We start from the raw sequence: 15229 nt of genomic DNA, 5'->3' as shown, positions 1-15229 counted from the left end.
TTTTAAACTTTCTTAAGCCAATGTCTTTTAATAGAAATAAAGGATAAGTTTATGTCAATTGGCTGTCTAATTTTGCTAGGTGAGTTTTAAACTGTAAAAAAAAAAAAGTTTACAGATCACTTCACAGAGTCAAAACCTGGACATTTTATTGTTTTCTAATGATCCCTTAAGTTGAAGAAGAGGCAATTAAATAGGCAATTAATGTAGTACTGACTTGAGCTCTCTGATTTTAGGTTCTTCAGAAGACGATGAGGTCATTCAACCAGGTTTCATCAGCCCCAGGTTAGTCTGTTTTTTAAATTAAATATTTTACCTAACATGTTTTAAAAGACCACTAGTGGTGCACAAGAGATCTTGACAGGCCCTCTAGAATTTCCACTTTGACTTTCTTCTTTGGCAAGATGAGCATCATGTCCTACTAGACTCCATCCAGATCAGTTCATCTATAAATTGCACCAGAATTGCATGGATGGCATCTTATAACTAACTCCTTTCCCCCCTGGTTTTAGCAGTATTGGAATTTATGATTCCCTTTTTTGTAACTCAAGCTAGATGGTAACATTTAAATGCTTATGAGGAAGAATGAAAAGTATTTGTGGCTTACTCATTTTTGTAATTCCCAGTAGGCATTAACACATATCTGTTGAATTAAACTAAAAATAGAGACATGTTGTTTCAAATAATTCAGTAACATAAATTGTACAATATAATTATTCAACTTCTGTGAGGGAATTTCTCTAATCCAGAAAGCTCCATTTATAGTGCTTTTCCTGTACATATGTCAAAATTTCTTACTAATCCTACTGCAAAACTGAGTCTTTTTGAACTTTTAAAAATTTAAAGTATATTTTCTTATATTATTGAAATTGACTTATATAACACTATTTTTGAGAAAGTTTCTTTTAATAATATTGTTACTGACTTCTGCTCTGTTGAATTTAATACTTTTTTTGGTTAGTACTATTTTGAAAACACACATAAGAGATGATAAAGCAAAGTTTATGAGCATTCCAAAGTACAAATAAATTTCTATTAAATTGAACAAATAAGTATATGAGTAATCAGAGGGAAGCTTTAAGGATCAAAAGGTTTAGTGGAGGAAGCTGGCAAGTGCCACTTTTTTTCTAGAATGAATCTTTTAACATGGAGATGATGCTCTAATGAGTATTATGAAAAAGAAGATTCTCAAAAGTTGCTACAGTATTTTAATATACCAACTATTTTCCCCTTATTATTGATTGTGTATTTTCTCTAGGGGCAAATAGGGGGCAGTCCAGGGACATTTTTCTTTTCTTTTGGAAATAATGTTAACACCTATGTGTTAAGTGACTGCAATAAAGTTTCATGTCTGTGTTTCCTTGTGATTAAAAGGGGGTTGGTGAGGAGAGATACCACTTTCTCCAAATGGAAGGTTATTTCTAAAGTTTACATTTTAAGCTAAACCACTTTGAATATCAGCTGGTCCAATCTCACTTTGTAGATGAGGAAACTAAGGCCCAGAGAAGTTTGGTGATTAGTCCAAGACCACCAGGTTAGTAAGTGGGACCAGAACTCTGAATTACAATTTCTAACTGGTTGCTCTTTCCCCACAGATTTCCTTCCCATACAAACTTCTTTAAAACCTGAGATTTCTCATTTTCTCATCTTTTACTCCCCACTGTTCTTTTTCTCCCTATTTTTGTAATGCCTGCCCTTTCCCTGCAAATAAACACAGTGTGAATATTGAAATAATATCTGGGATAGAGTTCATAGTCTTCTTTCAGTATTTTTTTTTAATGCAATGAAATTTTAAAGAATAAACTTATTTATGGCTTTAGGGAGAGTGAAAGAATTATATATTTGCAGTATATAAATTATGATTTTCTCCACAAAATCAGAACATTTACTACAAAAAGATCTTTAAATTGCTGGGCATAGCAGTGGATGCCTGTACTCCCACCTACTCTGGAGGCTGAGGCAGGAGGATCACAGTTAAAAGTGAGTCTGGGCAAATTAAAGAGACTTTCAAAACCAACCAAACAACCCCCAGAAATCTTTAATTTATGAAACATACAAGTTCAAGTAATGTAGATAAAAAGCAGTGCCTTTTATTTTTCGAATCATAAGGCTTTCTTTTGTGCTTTTCTAAGCAAAGTAAGACTTATTACTATGTGATTTTAATAACATGAATGTAATGAAAATCATTTAAGCAAGTATTTGTTAAACACATTAGGAAAATACTTATAATAACTGTAAAATTTTAATTTTTCCTATTTATTGGGAGAGAAGTGTTAATATAAGTTGCTTTTGAAATTTCAATTTTTCCAAAAAGATATTTTCTACAAAATGGTGTTCCTAAAATAATGCTCCTTTTCTGGATTTTGTTGCTCTAAATGCTTTGTTGAAATATAACTGACCAAAAAGAAAGAAGCATTTGCAAGTGCTTGTTTTGTTTTGTTTTTTGTTTTTGAAATAATAAAAAAGCAGTTTGAGTGGCAAACAAAATTTACGCTAATCCATACCTGTATTTCCACGATTTTGCTTAATTATTTTGCTTAATTATCAAGAAGTCATTTAAAGAGAAATTTTAAGATTTCTTGCAGCCATGAAAAATTCTAAAAGCTAGAGCTTGTCTCCAGATAAGAAAATTAAATAAAAACGGATTTCTGCTTTTGGCAACAAAAACAACATGCCTGTATGTTCTGAAGAGCCTCCACCATAAGACTAACATGGGTAGTCGGTACTCCTTGTTGTTTAACTCCATGTTTTCACGTCAAGAAAGTAACTGCTAAATGGTGTTGAAACGCAGTGGCTGGCTTCATCCTCCCCGACGTGTGGGTCGGCAACTTGCTTGCGAGAAGGGCGAAACCAGGAGTGACAGGGCTCCCCAGAACCCACGGGCTGAGTGCCCAGCCCCTCCTGCCGGCTGTTCCGGACCCTCGGACGGCACCGGGTGGGGTGGTGGTGTTTTCATGGCTTCCTGATAGGATGGTTAGAACTGCGCCAGGGTCTGTCTGAAGACAGCTCCATTTTAGGTCTGGCCCGGTGGGGGCGGGGACGGGCATTTTCATGGGTCCTCCTGTTCTCCTTTTCGACCTTACTCATCTAAAATTCAGAAGGGTCTGGTATCTCATAAAGGGCTCAAATTTCAAATAATATGTGTGTGGAAACTGAGTAAAAATGCTAGATTGTGCCGGTTTTTTTTTTTTTTTTGCCACATTGGTAAAGACAAGGGTTTCTTTTGTTTGTTCTTGGCAACAAGATGAAAAATGTAAAAGTCCCTTAATTAGTGAGACAACACCGGCCTTTGGAATGGCTGGACTTCTAAAGAGGAGGTGGCGATAGGATGGTTAAAGGGAAAGGTGAATAGAGAAAGGTGAGAGGAAGTTGCTGGGCAGGAGGTGGAGGAAAAGGGCAGATTTACTGGCCACGGTCTCGGCGACTCTGGGGCGCAAGCTGCGCGTGGAGGCGCGGGACTGAACCTCCCACGGGGTGTGGACCGGGTCTTATTTGCCAGGGTGGAGTCACTCACAGCAGTGCCGCAGCCCCTCCTCCTAGTTTTAAGAAGAACCGAAGCATTGTTTCTGCTTTTATAAAAGTTATTCATTGCTTATAGTTGAAAACAACCACGGTGGGCTCTGGCACCTTTCGGCTCCTTGCATTGTACCGCGAGCGGGGGCAGGGGGCGGTTATTAAGCTGGGAAAGCATGTACCTTCTTTTTAAAATGGGGAAACTAAATAAGATTGTGATAACCATCAGACGTGTTAAATCATCTCTGATTTTCCCCCCCTCTATTGCATTGACGATTCTTTGTAGCTACTTGAACTCAAGTTTAAAGACATTTTTAAAGAACTATGATAAATCAAGCTATAAAACATTTGGCTTTCACAGGTATAAAACATGAGTTTTGAGTCAAACACAGGTCTTTCTGGCACTAAAAACCAGTAGGAAATGAGAAAAAAATTAAAACCAGAAGACTTCAGGAAGGTGACAAATTGGAAAGCATTGTAGGAGACTCATAGGACTATTTTATATGAAAGAAACACTCTATGAGCTATAATAGTTTATGGTCAGTTTATAAAAGGATCTTAGACTCAAAAGATTTGGAGAGGGAGCAAAATTGGTGAGTGGGATTCTGTGTGTCTCCTGCCTTCCCTTTTCTCCCTTTTAAACTTCCTTTCCTCCTTCCTTTTCTCTTTGGAACCTCCTTCCCTATTCTCTCCCCCTTTACCCCACCCCAAGGTATGTAAATGCATTTGCCTTAAATTCTTTGTGAATGAATTTTAGAGAATTTCTCAGGGTTCCCAGTTGGAAAAAGCCTTATACACAACTTGAAAGGCTGATGTCCCTCTCAGGAAATGAATGAGTCGATAACCTCTGACATCAGTGACCAGTCCAGTGAACCCTACCTTAATTCCTCTAATACTGGATGCCCCCAATCAGGCACAACTGTGATGTGTATACCATCCAAATATGGTTAAGCCATGTTATCCCTCACTTTTCATTTACATATTGATAGGTTTTAATTTTATCAAATGTAATAATTCAGAATCACTAGCATATTGTTTCTGACTTGTGAGTAAACTATTTTCTAATGAAAGAGATAAAATATGATTTAACATGTTTAACAAAACCATATTACTGGCCTGTGAGTTTTATAATTATTTTTACATAAATAATACTATTTCACCTCAATTTACATGAATACTTTTTCAGATTCTTTTCTATTGGTTTTTAAAAAGTCAACAAATACAAAAACTTAGTTTTCTATCTGTAATGCATGCAATATTTAGCCTTTACTGCTATCATTAAAGTTACTCAAATCAGTGTAATAATTGTATTAGTAATAATCAGTTTCTGCTATTTAAACAATGCCTAGTAAATGTTTTGTTAGGAAAGAAAATTTCAAAGTGTGGAACTTTTGTTACATTTCCAAAATCATTTGGAATTTTACTTTTTTCCCCTCCCTACCAGCTGGCACGTTATTCCCCTCAAAATAAATGAAAGCAGAAAGCTTGTCCTCTTTCCTAAGAAACAAAAGAAACATAGAAAAATTTCTTTCCAAATTGATCAGTTTTGATTGACACCTTTTATCAGAAACAGCTGGAAGTAACTTCCATTTTTATATACATCAATTTCTTTATATTCGAACTAATTATTTTAAATTTAGTTGTTCAATATGAGGAAGAGGTATTAATTAGTATATGTGGGCTTTTCAATAGTTTTTCCATTCAAAATCCCAACATTTTGTGTGTGAAACACTGGAGAACCTGGATTTGTTTGGAGAGTTGGGGAGGGGGATTGAGGGCATGATGGGGGAGGGTCAGCTTAGCTTTGCAGAAGGGAAGTGGTATCTGTGCAGTTTGTTTTTCCGTATACTGCTTGTTTAAGAAAATGGGGGTGGGGGGTAGGAAAAGACTGGTGGGTCTCTTAATTTTTCAAAACAGGCTACATTTTGCATTTTAAGAAAAGCAAAGCATTTCTAGTTAATCTATAGTATTTACTATAGTATTCAACAAGGGGGGGGGTGATATGATCAGCATCTCATAATCAACAGCCGTTGAACCCATTTGAGAGGTTAAAAAGTAACATTTTGAAAGTGGGGGCCAGCAGGGAAGGAACGGGAAGAACCTAATCCGTTATTAAATTTTCGTTTATTCGACTGTTGTACCTACTGGCAGTGGACTTTTAAAATGTCATGGCCCAGTCAATATTACACAAATTTACCTTTTCTTGGGCGTGTGGCTCTGCACCCTCCCCGCAGTGCCCTCCACCCCCACCTCCTCTGCTCCGCGTTGCAGCCGCCTCTCCTGGCCGCTTCTCGGCACCTCCCATGCCCAGCGTTCCCCTCCCCCTCCGCCCTACGTGGTCTTGCTCTTGGGGAACAATCGCCACTGATTGAGGTTCACTCTATGTTAGGCTGGAAAACTGGGCTGTTATTTAGGAAGTCATTAATCACATCTCCTCCCCCGAAAAGAGATGGCGGAGAAACCTGTGAAGTACAATTCCTTACCAACCCCCTCTAAAATGTCCCGAACTGATAAATTTAAACACAATTTGACTATATGAAAGGTGATAGTGATTTTTCCGGCATAACTTTATTTTAAATTTGAAAAAAAATTCGAGACACATTTAGATAATTGTGTGCTTTTTTTTTTTTTTTTGTAGGCGTATATTGCATTATCTAAAGCTTAATGGGGATGTAATTGGGTTTAATTTGGTGTTTTATAATTATATATTTTCCTTTAAGTGTTAAATATGAAATTGGTCCCAAGCAGCTTTGCTGCTATGAAGTAGCTGGATTTTAAGAGAAAAAAATCAACAATTTTGGTTGCTTTATTTAAATGACTTCCCGGTATGAGATTATTTAGACAGGGCACGCGTGTGTACATATGATTTTTTCTAAATCGACGATTCACAAGGACCCTCCATTGTGTTTAAGTAGAAGCACAAAATCAGCACTCTGATTTATCGTAAAGCGTCCCAAATTGTCTTTAAGATAACATGTTTTGAGTTTTTCGTGTTCATTCATAAATTATTTTGATGTCAGCATAGATGAAATGGCGATTGGTTATCTCTTCCTCCTGCCGGCCCCTTAAGGATCCGAGGTGAAATTAGTAGCAAGAAAGCATGTAATTGACAAAGTCACGTGTGCTCAGGGGGCCAGAAACTGGAGAGAGACGAGAAAAAAAAATCAAAAGAAGGAAAGCACATTAGACCATGCGAGCTAAATTTGTGAACGCACAAAATCAAGATGTTAGATTGATGCAGAAGATCACTCCGTTCCAAAGGCAAAGTTTTCATCTCACGAGTTTGGAGCTGAGGGCCCGTGGGGCAACATGGCCGAAGGTTAATTTTCTTTTCTATTGTTTTACTGTGAATTTCTTTCTTCTTTTCTCCCCCCCACCCCCTTTCTCATCCTTCTTTGCCTGTCCCCCACTTCCCCCTTTACCCCAATACTGGGCATTACCTCCCCACCCCCTATCGTGCAATGGGGCTTTATGCAAACCTATTGTTATAGATCTCCAAAAATGTTTTGTACCGCCCACACTGATTCACAACTTGAAAAGCTTTCAGGGGGCTATTGTTTGAATTGTGTGAGTGTGATTAAGCGCAGTTTCAGTTAGTGAGCCCAAGAAAACTTTTATACACCTGCCCCCTCCCCCATTCCACCCCAACTTTAATTGAAAGTTATGGGGGGAGGGGAGTGCACATTGCGAATAACCGTGGATTCACTGCTGCCCGCGTGTGCATTAACTAGTAGTTCTTACCATCTTCACAATTTCTCTTTCCTCCTCATACCCGCCAGGGAAAATAGTTTAGATGAAAAATTTTTTTTTCTAAATGGGATCGGTGTTAAATCTGCATTATGCAAGTAAAGTCTCGCATGCTGTACTATATAATATGCGGCTGTAAAAACGGGAGTTAAAAAGTACACGTATGTACAGAAACGTGGAAGTTGGTGTGATCGATAGAACGGTGTGGCTTCCCCCCTCCCCGTTTCCTTTTAACCCTTTTCATTTAAAATATTTTCTGTAGATGAGAAAGGATTCCAACTATTGACTAACGTTTTTTTCTATCTGCTCCCCCTCCCCCCAAGCTGTCCCTTTCCCCTTTTTTCAATGAACACAGTATGGAAATACAGACTGACTGATTTTTTTTTTTTTTTTTTGTCCTGTTCCATCTCAGGCGGGGCAAGCAAAGGTGGTGGCGAAGAGCCCGGGAAGCTGCCAGAGCAGGCAGAGGAGGAATCCCAGGTTTTGCACGGAACTGGCCACTGTAAGTGGTTCAACGTGCGCATGGGATTTGGATTCATCTCCATGATAAACCGAGAGGGAAGCCCCTTGGATATTCCAGTTGATGTATTTGTACACCAAGTAAGCCGAATTTTTTCCCCCTTTCACCCTTTTTCATGCGGAGGAGTTGATCTGTAGTTATTTTAATAGGTGTGCTCTTAGGTATATTGAAAGATAAAAATCTTCATTGAAATCACGTGGTAAATCCAGTTTTTAGGGCACGTGCATGAGCTCCTTCCAGGATATCTTTTCCTAAACAGAAAATGAAATCTTTGATATTTGACTATTCGGACCCCATTGACGTTATTAGCATTTCCTCCTTTTCACTCGGCAGAGAAATTGCGTTCTTGTAGCTTCCGGTGTTGTTGGTTACAGAAGACTGGGTCGCCTTGCCTATGAATGGGTGGAAAAATGAATGAAGAACCAGTGATCATTTTAAGGTTAAAAAACAAAAGCAACACATTTCGTTGTGATAAGAAATGTATAGACTTTTATTTTAGTCATCTATCACACAGTAGCACTTCTGTTTATCGCTGCCTGCCTTGAGATCAGTAAAACAAAATAGAACACTGTTGGCCTGAATGGATTTGTAGAAATGCCAAATAGAATATTGGTAATTAAACATTTAAGAAATGCACTCCCTGTAGGGCACCCGTTCAAGGATACTGTCTCTTTAAGAGACTGAACCAAAAAAAAAAAAAAAAAACGTGGTCAAAGGCGGCTTTGGATTGTGTGTTTAAAATGTCCTTGTCTGTTACTTGGGGTAAATTTCCACCTTTGCTTATATTGTGTTGTAGCTTTTAAAGATGCTTTAATACTAGCAGAATGTCATTGCTTCCCATTCAAAACTTTGTCCAGGAAATATTAAATTAATACCACTTCCTCTTTCATTCCTTTCTATTAATTAATCATTTCATAGTAAAAAAAAAAAAGATATTTACAGTTTACAAGCCTATTTTTTTCATGAAAAGAAGTTAAGGAAATATACATTGAAGTGAATTCGTAGTAAGAAATAAAGAGGCTTAGGACTAAAGAGGTTTATTTTGGCTTGACATCTAAGTTAAAAAGAATTGAATGAATGACAATACTACAGGTTGACTGACATAGATGAAATACTTAGTATCTTTGCTTGAAAATGATATATTAATTTAATGCTGTGTTGTATGTTTCTGGAATTGGAAATATTTACACCTCACCCTAGTAATAACATCTTCAAATTATGCGAATAAACAATAGGAACATAAGAAACCATTCTGTTTTGCTGTGTTGTGCTGTGGTGCCTGGCAGCTTCCTGACCTTGCTGTATGGTGTGTTTTCCTTTCCTAAAGGCCTGGTCATCATTATTGGCTGTTTACATGTGGAAGGATCAGCATAATTTGTGAATCGAAATAGGGTTTAAATGCATAAATAGGAGTCCACATGTAGGCTACTGAATTTTATGCCTATTTTATATTGCAAAAAAGCTGTATTTTCTATTATGTTTTCCTCTTCCTTAGACTGAATGAGTAAAATAATTGACAAATCCATTTTCTCTCAGGCTCTTGCTTCCCCCTTTGAACCTTCTTTAGATTGTTAAATTGTTCTTTACGATCTCATAAATTTGTTTTATAGATGAATGAAAAAATAGCACTTTTCTTCTTTGTCTGATCGTACCTTGTTATAATTTGGCTTTTACCAAAATCAAATATTAGACATTTTATTAATGTTAATATTTAGATATGTAAAACATCCAGATTTAAACTATTTAATGGATATATGTTGACAAACATTCCTGTATCCATTGAATTAAAAATATTATGTTGCTGGTAAAGTTTTTTATATATAGCTAACAGTTTCCAGATTATAAACATTATTTTAAATATTTGACTTGCATTAATTTTCTGTTGCATGTTATGTATATATGAAAAAGATAATATTAAATGATACCTAAAGGTGGTTCTTTTATTGAGATTTACATAAATTACATATAAATTGTATGGATAATTGTTTTGAAGAAGACAGGAGTCCTACTGAGTTTAGCCAGGCAACAAGAAGTAATAATTAGATGGTTGTAAATGGTCTGTATAGGTGTTATGTGAGTATCCCCTGTAGAATCAGACTGCAGTTCAAGACCATTTATAAAATTTCTAAAAGCGTTTTATTTTAGCCATGAATTTTACTATGTAAATGTTTTTGAAGACATGTCAGGTTTTATGCATGTTAAATTTTTCCATTGTATCTACAATATAATTTTGTTGTATAATAACATGTACCATAGATACTTAGAAAATTTAACTCAATGTTCAACTGAACCAATACCTATGCAAATTATTTAGGGCTGGGAATGTAGCTCAGTTGTTAAGTGCTCCTGTGTTGAATCCCCAGTACAAAAAAAAAAATAATAATTTTTTTTTTTTTTTTACAAAACATGACATTTTTTGGTGGGTGATCAGAAGTACATGTGTCATTCAGTAAGTATGTTGAACACATTTTGTAATGGTATCTATTTGGGGAAAAAAAAGTGATTTTAATTTTTTTAAAATAATACTTAAAAATTCATGCCAATATGTACCCAGGAACAATATTGACTGCAAAGAACTATATATCAAAACAATTCAGTTACTATGAAGTAGAAGATGTATGTGTATATTTTAAAATAGAGCTATAGATTTATTGTTATTTAATTCTCTATAAAAATTTGCTGGTATTAATGTAATAAAACTTTTCTGTAGTTCTTTTGATGTTTCTAAATTCTGAAGTGGATACACATGCACAGGTGCTGTGCTTTCCCTGATGTTGATGAATGCAGTGAGATTTGGCTCTAGGAATATAGTAACAATTGGTGGTTTAAAATGACAGTTTTCATTTGATTTTCTGAAGTTCACTTCTGATTTAAAGATCATATTTTATGACTGGAAAATGAATGAATGTATTCTGACCTATTTTAATAGTGAAAGGTTGATAGAGTTTAATAATGAACATTAGTTTTTAAAAACTGACATAAATGTGTAAGCACTATATTTGTACATTTTGTCACATTTCACTGTTTTTGAGGTATGCGATAAAATATTTAACTGAAATTTGAAAATTTTGATGATGATTTTGTTTGTAAAATAGAATGAAGTTTTAGGAATGTCTCAAGAATCCAATGCAAAATCCAGAGATTTGTCTCAGTGGAAGTAAGATTTGTGTCATGGTTAATATGGATTTCTAAGTCTAGGTTCTTACTAAGGTGATTTCATCAATTAGAAGACAATTATTTTATAAGTGCCAGTAATACTTCCTTATATTAATAAGTTTAAAAAATGCATGCTTAAATTGCCTGGAAAAGGTCACTAGTTTTTTTGAAATATAAGTATATTAAATACTTGATGGTATTTTAGAATTACATGGTAATTAAATATTAGATCTTCTTTGAAAAAGGGAAAAGGTAGTTGCACAATAACTACCTGTTGATGTTTGTTATTATGTAAGTTTTTCTTTACATACATCTTGATACTTACTTCCAAAGTCTTTATTTCACCTAAAAAAATGTGATCATTTGAATTTCATTTTCTTCTGAAGAATCATAGAAACCATTCTTCCTATTGAGCCCTCCTCAGCTTATTTGCAGATCAACACTTTTCTTCACATATTGGGTTTATATATGTATTTGTAATTCTTTGCCACCAAATAAAATACAAAGAATTTTCATATTTCATTTATTTAATCATTTATGCAGTAAAATTTCCCAAAGAGAGTAATTTCAAAATGCTTTAATGAAATTATTGTTAACGGATGGCTTACATAGATATGAATTTATTTTTAAAATCATTCCTTACTTTTATGGTCCTTACTCTTATGGTCTTTATTTCTGATTTACATTCTCTTTTTTAAAATGCCCACGTTAAAAGATTTTGTGTGTTTTATGTTCCTTTTATTACTTGGCTTAGAAAGCACCTCAAGGAGTAATGGATAGAAGGAATCAAAATATAGTAAGTTTAAAGCATTATTAACAGTATCAGGTATGCAAATATTTGAAGATCAGTAATAGAAATATGAAAACTTTAAGTGTTACAACACAGTTCAATCAATTGATTTAGCAGAGTTAATGTCTGTGTATTTTCTTGTTTTGTTTTGTTTGAACCCAGAGGCACTCTACTACTGAGCTATATATCCCAGCCCTTTTTATTTATTTTTTGAGACAGCATATGGCTAAATTTAGTGCAAGTTGGCTTCAAACTTGTGATCCTCCTGCCTCAGCCTCCCTAGTAATTTAGATTATAAGCCTGTGCCTCTGTGCCCACCTTCATGTCTGCATTTTTAATATTAATTATATAATTTATGAAGATAAATTTAGTCCAGTATGTTCATGTTTGAGGGCTTTTCATAGTATTTCATTGCTAATCACTTAGTCACGTTTACTTTTTTAAAATGTTTTTGTCGTAGATGGACACAATACCTTTATTTAATTTATTTATTTTTATGTGTTGCTGAGGATCGAACCCAGTGCCTCACATGGGCTAGGCAAGTGCTCTACCACTGAGCTACAACTCCAGCCCCACATTTACTTTTGTGATAGTTTGGCATGATAACTTTTTATATGCAGAATATATGATTATTATCTTAGGACTGTTTAAAAAGGCAATTTTATCCTTTTTTTTTTTCCCCTTGCTGGGCTGCTAATTGAATCTGGGTCTTTACGCATGCTAAGCAAATATCAGCACAAAACTGTATCCCCAGAAGAAAATGCCAATTTTAAAATATAATTATGCGAAAAGAAATCTTGAAAACTTAAGAATGATCGTAAACACTCATAGCTCATTTATATAACTCATTATGTATTTTAATATTCTGAAGATGGTTTCTAGCTACAAAAATTTGAAGGTGATTTTCCTAGTTGATCATTTCAGAAGAATCTTACTCTAAATCTTTTACAGCTGTTTAAAAAGATGCTCCTATTCAATTTAATCTTGAAGTGTGAATTTGTTATTGACATATTTATTGCTTTATTTTTAAGTATTTTCTCTCACCTTTTTTTGTGTGTGTGTGCTGAGAATTGAACCTAGATCCTAAGCACGTGTTCTAAGACTAAATCACATCCTTAACCCTTTGACTTTTTTTCTTACTTTTTTTTAAGACTTCTCCTTTCAAGAGCAGTTTTAGGGTCACAGCAAAATTAGGAGGAAGATACAGAGATTTTCCCGTGTGCCTCCTGCACCTATATATGTATAGTTTCCTCCATTATTAACATCCTCCACTAGAGTACTATATTTGTAAAAGTCGATGAACCTACTTTGACTCATTATAATCACCCAAAATCTATACTTGACATGACTCATTTTAATTACCCAAAGTCTATACTTGACATTAGAGTTAGCTCTTGGTGTCCTACACTCATTACTCATTTTTGGTTCTTTTTATTTTGTTTTTCCATACTGGGTATTGAACCCGGGGGTGCTTTACCACTGAGTTATATCTATAGCCCTAATTTTGTGCTGGGGATTTGAACCCAAGGCCTTGTGCTTGCAAGGCAAGCACTCTACCAACTGAGCTATATTCCAAGGCACGCCCCCACCCCTTTCCCAATTTGTTTTTAAGTGTTTATTTACTAAATTGCTGAGGCTGGCCTGAAACTTGCTATCCTCCTGCCTCAGCCTTATGTATCTCCAGGATTACTGGGGGAGCCACTTTGATTCATTGTCTTCTCCCTCTCTCTCTTTAAAGACAATCTACATCAAATGAAGGCAATACATGAAGGAATTTGTTTTTAAATAGGTAGTTAAGTGACCTCACTTATAAGCATTTAGTATTCCTTAAGCTGTCTAATTTATCTCAGAGTACTGGGCTTTCATGAAAAGTTAAAACTTGTTTGTTACCTATACTAAACATAGTAGGTTAAAAAGTGAGTCCTTGATTGTAATTTTTGTTGCTTTCAGGTAGCAATGAAACACTATTTGGTTTGGTTTAATTCTTCCTATTCAGAAATTACATAAATATTGCAGATAGTTTTGTATATCTTACCCAAGCAGCTTTTTTGATATTGGAATTAACCTAAAAGTTGTTAAGCAAAAATATGATGCACAATATTTTTAGTTCTAAACCAAGTATAACCTCAGCCAAGTGAGAATATTTCTGATTAATTAAACTGGAAATATCTTAAATGTGATATTCTATTAGACCTGATTTGGAACTGAATATTAAATTTTTTATCATTATCGACTATTATTAATTTCTTCATACCTTGATATATTTCCCCTAGAATTTTAAGAAAGAAGGTTAGCTTGTTCTATATGTAGTTGCTATAGACTTATGGATTTGTACCATGTATAGTCCATTAGAAGCTCAAACAATTCTTCCCTATTTTATTATTCAATTTTGTCATCTTAACAGCTTAGAAGTTGCTGACAATAATATGTTCAAGAAAGTACTTTGCAGACCAGTAGGGGTACATTTAGAAAATGATTTTTTAAGGAGTGTTCTATTAAAGAAGTAATAAAAGTGTTAGGTTGCATTTTGGTATGTTAAGATTCTTCCTTATCTTTTAAGTAGCAGCAAGGTAGATGATAGTGTGATGATTGCTTCTTTCTCCAAAATCTAAATATTTGATAATTTGGAATTGACTTCCGAAATAAGATTTATACATAATTGGTAGAAATAATTTGTATTTTTATCGTCAGCTATAAACTGGAGTAATAAGACAACTTTGTTGTGAAGAGTAGAGATAGTATTATATAAACTGCGTAGTATGTGTTGAATAAATAAACTGGTCTTCATGAAAATAAGATCATTTAAAAATTATTCATAATTGATATTCAGTATAAATATTTTTATACTCGTATACTCTTGAAAATTAAATCAAATTATAAACTTTCTTTAAATTGGGAAAAATGTGTTATAAATATTGATAGCTCAATAGTTAATGTATGTTTGTTGGCTTATTTATTTATGCATACAGAGTTTTGACCCCAGGGCCTTGTGTATGCTAGGCAAAAGTACTCTACCACTGAGCTATATCCCCTGCAACAGTTTAATTTTTGTGACAGTGAACTCTAAGACTTTTTATTATAGTTTTGTGGCATAGAATATTGTGTTTAACAGGCCTATCATTCCAGATACTTGGGATATGCTCAGGCAATAGTGTGACTTGAGCTAAGAAATTCCAGGTCAGCCTGGACAATATAGCAAGATTCCATCTCAAAACCATTGTTTATAATATGAGGGTATAAACTGAGGCTTGGTAATAATTTTGTTATATTTTTGGTTTGATAGTTTGTTGTACCACGAGATCTTTTTTACCCATGTTTTCAGGTATAAATGATGAACTTGTATATTCTTCAGTAGAAGGGAAGGAAAAAATTATTATTATTTATTATTATTACTTGTGTGTGTGTGTGTGTGTGTGTGTGTGTGTGTGCGCGCGCGCACATGTGTGTTTACTGGGGATTGAACCCAAGGTGGTTTACTGTTTAGCCACAGCTCCAACCCTTTTTAT

The 15229-nt window shown here is 34.8% G+C and overlaps 1 protein-coding gene across 2 annotated transcripts in view; it reads left to right on the top strand.

Annotated features, from left to right (window-relative positions):
• Positions 1 to 248: 248 nt before the first annotated feature.
• Positions 249 to 15229, top strand: part of LIN28B (lin-28 homolog B) — a gene marked incomplete at both ends in the record, with an annotated part of 106252 nt that continues 91271 nt past the window's right edge. For both annotated transcript variants that reach the window (XM_079146126.1, XM_079146125.1), the window contains 2 exons: positions 249 to 282; positions 7670 to 7857. In XM_079146126.1, coding sequence (XP_079002252.1) covers positions 249 to 282; positions 7670 to 7857 — 222 coding nt within the window. The remainder of the gene's footprint in view (positions 283 to 7669; positions 7858 to 15229) is intronic.

Source organism: Sciurus vulgaris (genome assembly GCF_902686455.1).
Source record: "Sciurus vulgaris genome assembly, chromosome: 7".
Lineage (NCBI taxonomy): Eukaryota > Metazoa > Chordata > Mammalia > Rodentia > Sciuridae > Sciurus > Sciurus vulgaris.
Note: the sequence above shows the minus strand (reverse complement) of the source record. Positions and strands in the feature narration are given on the sequence as shown.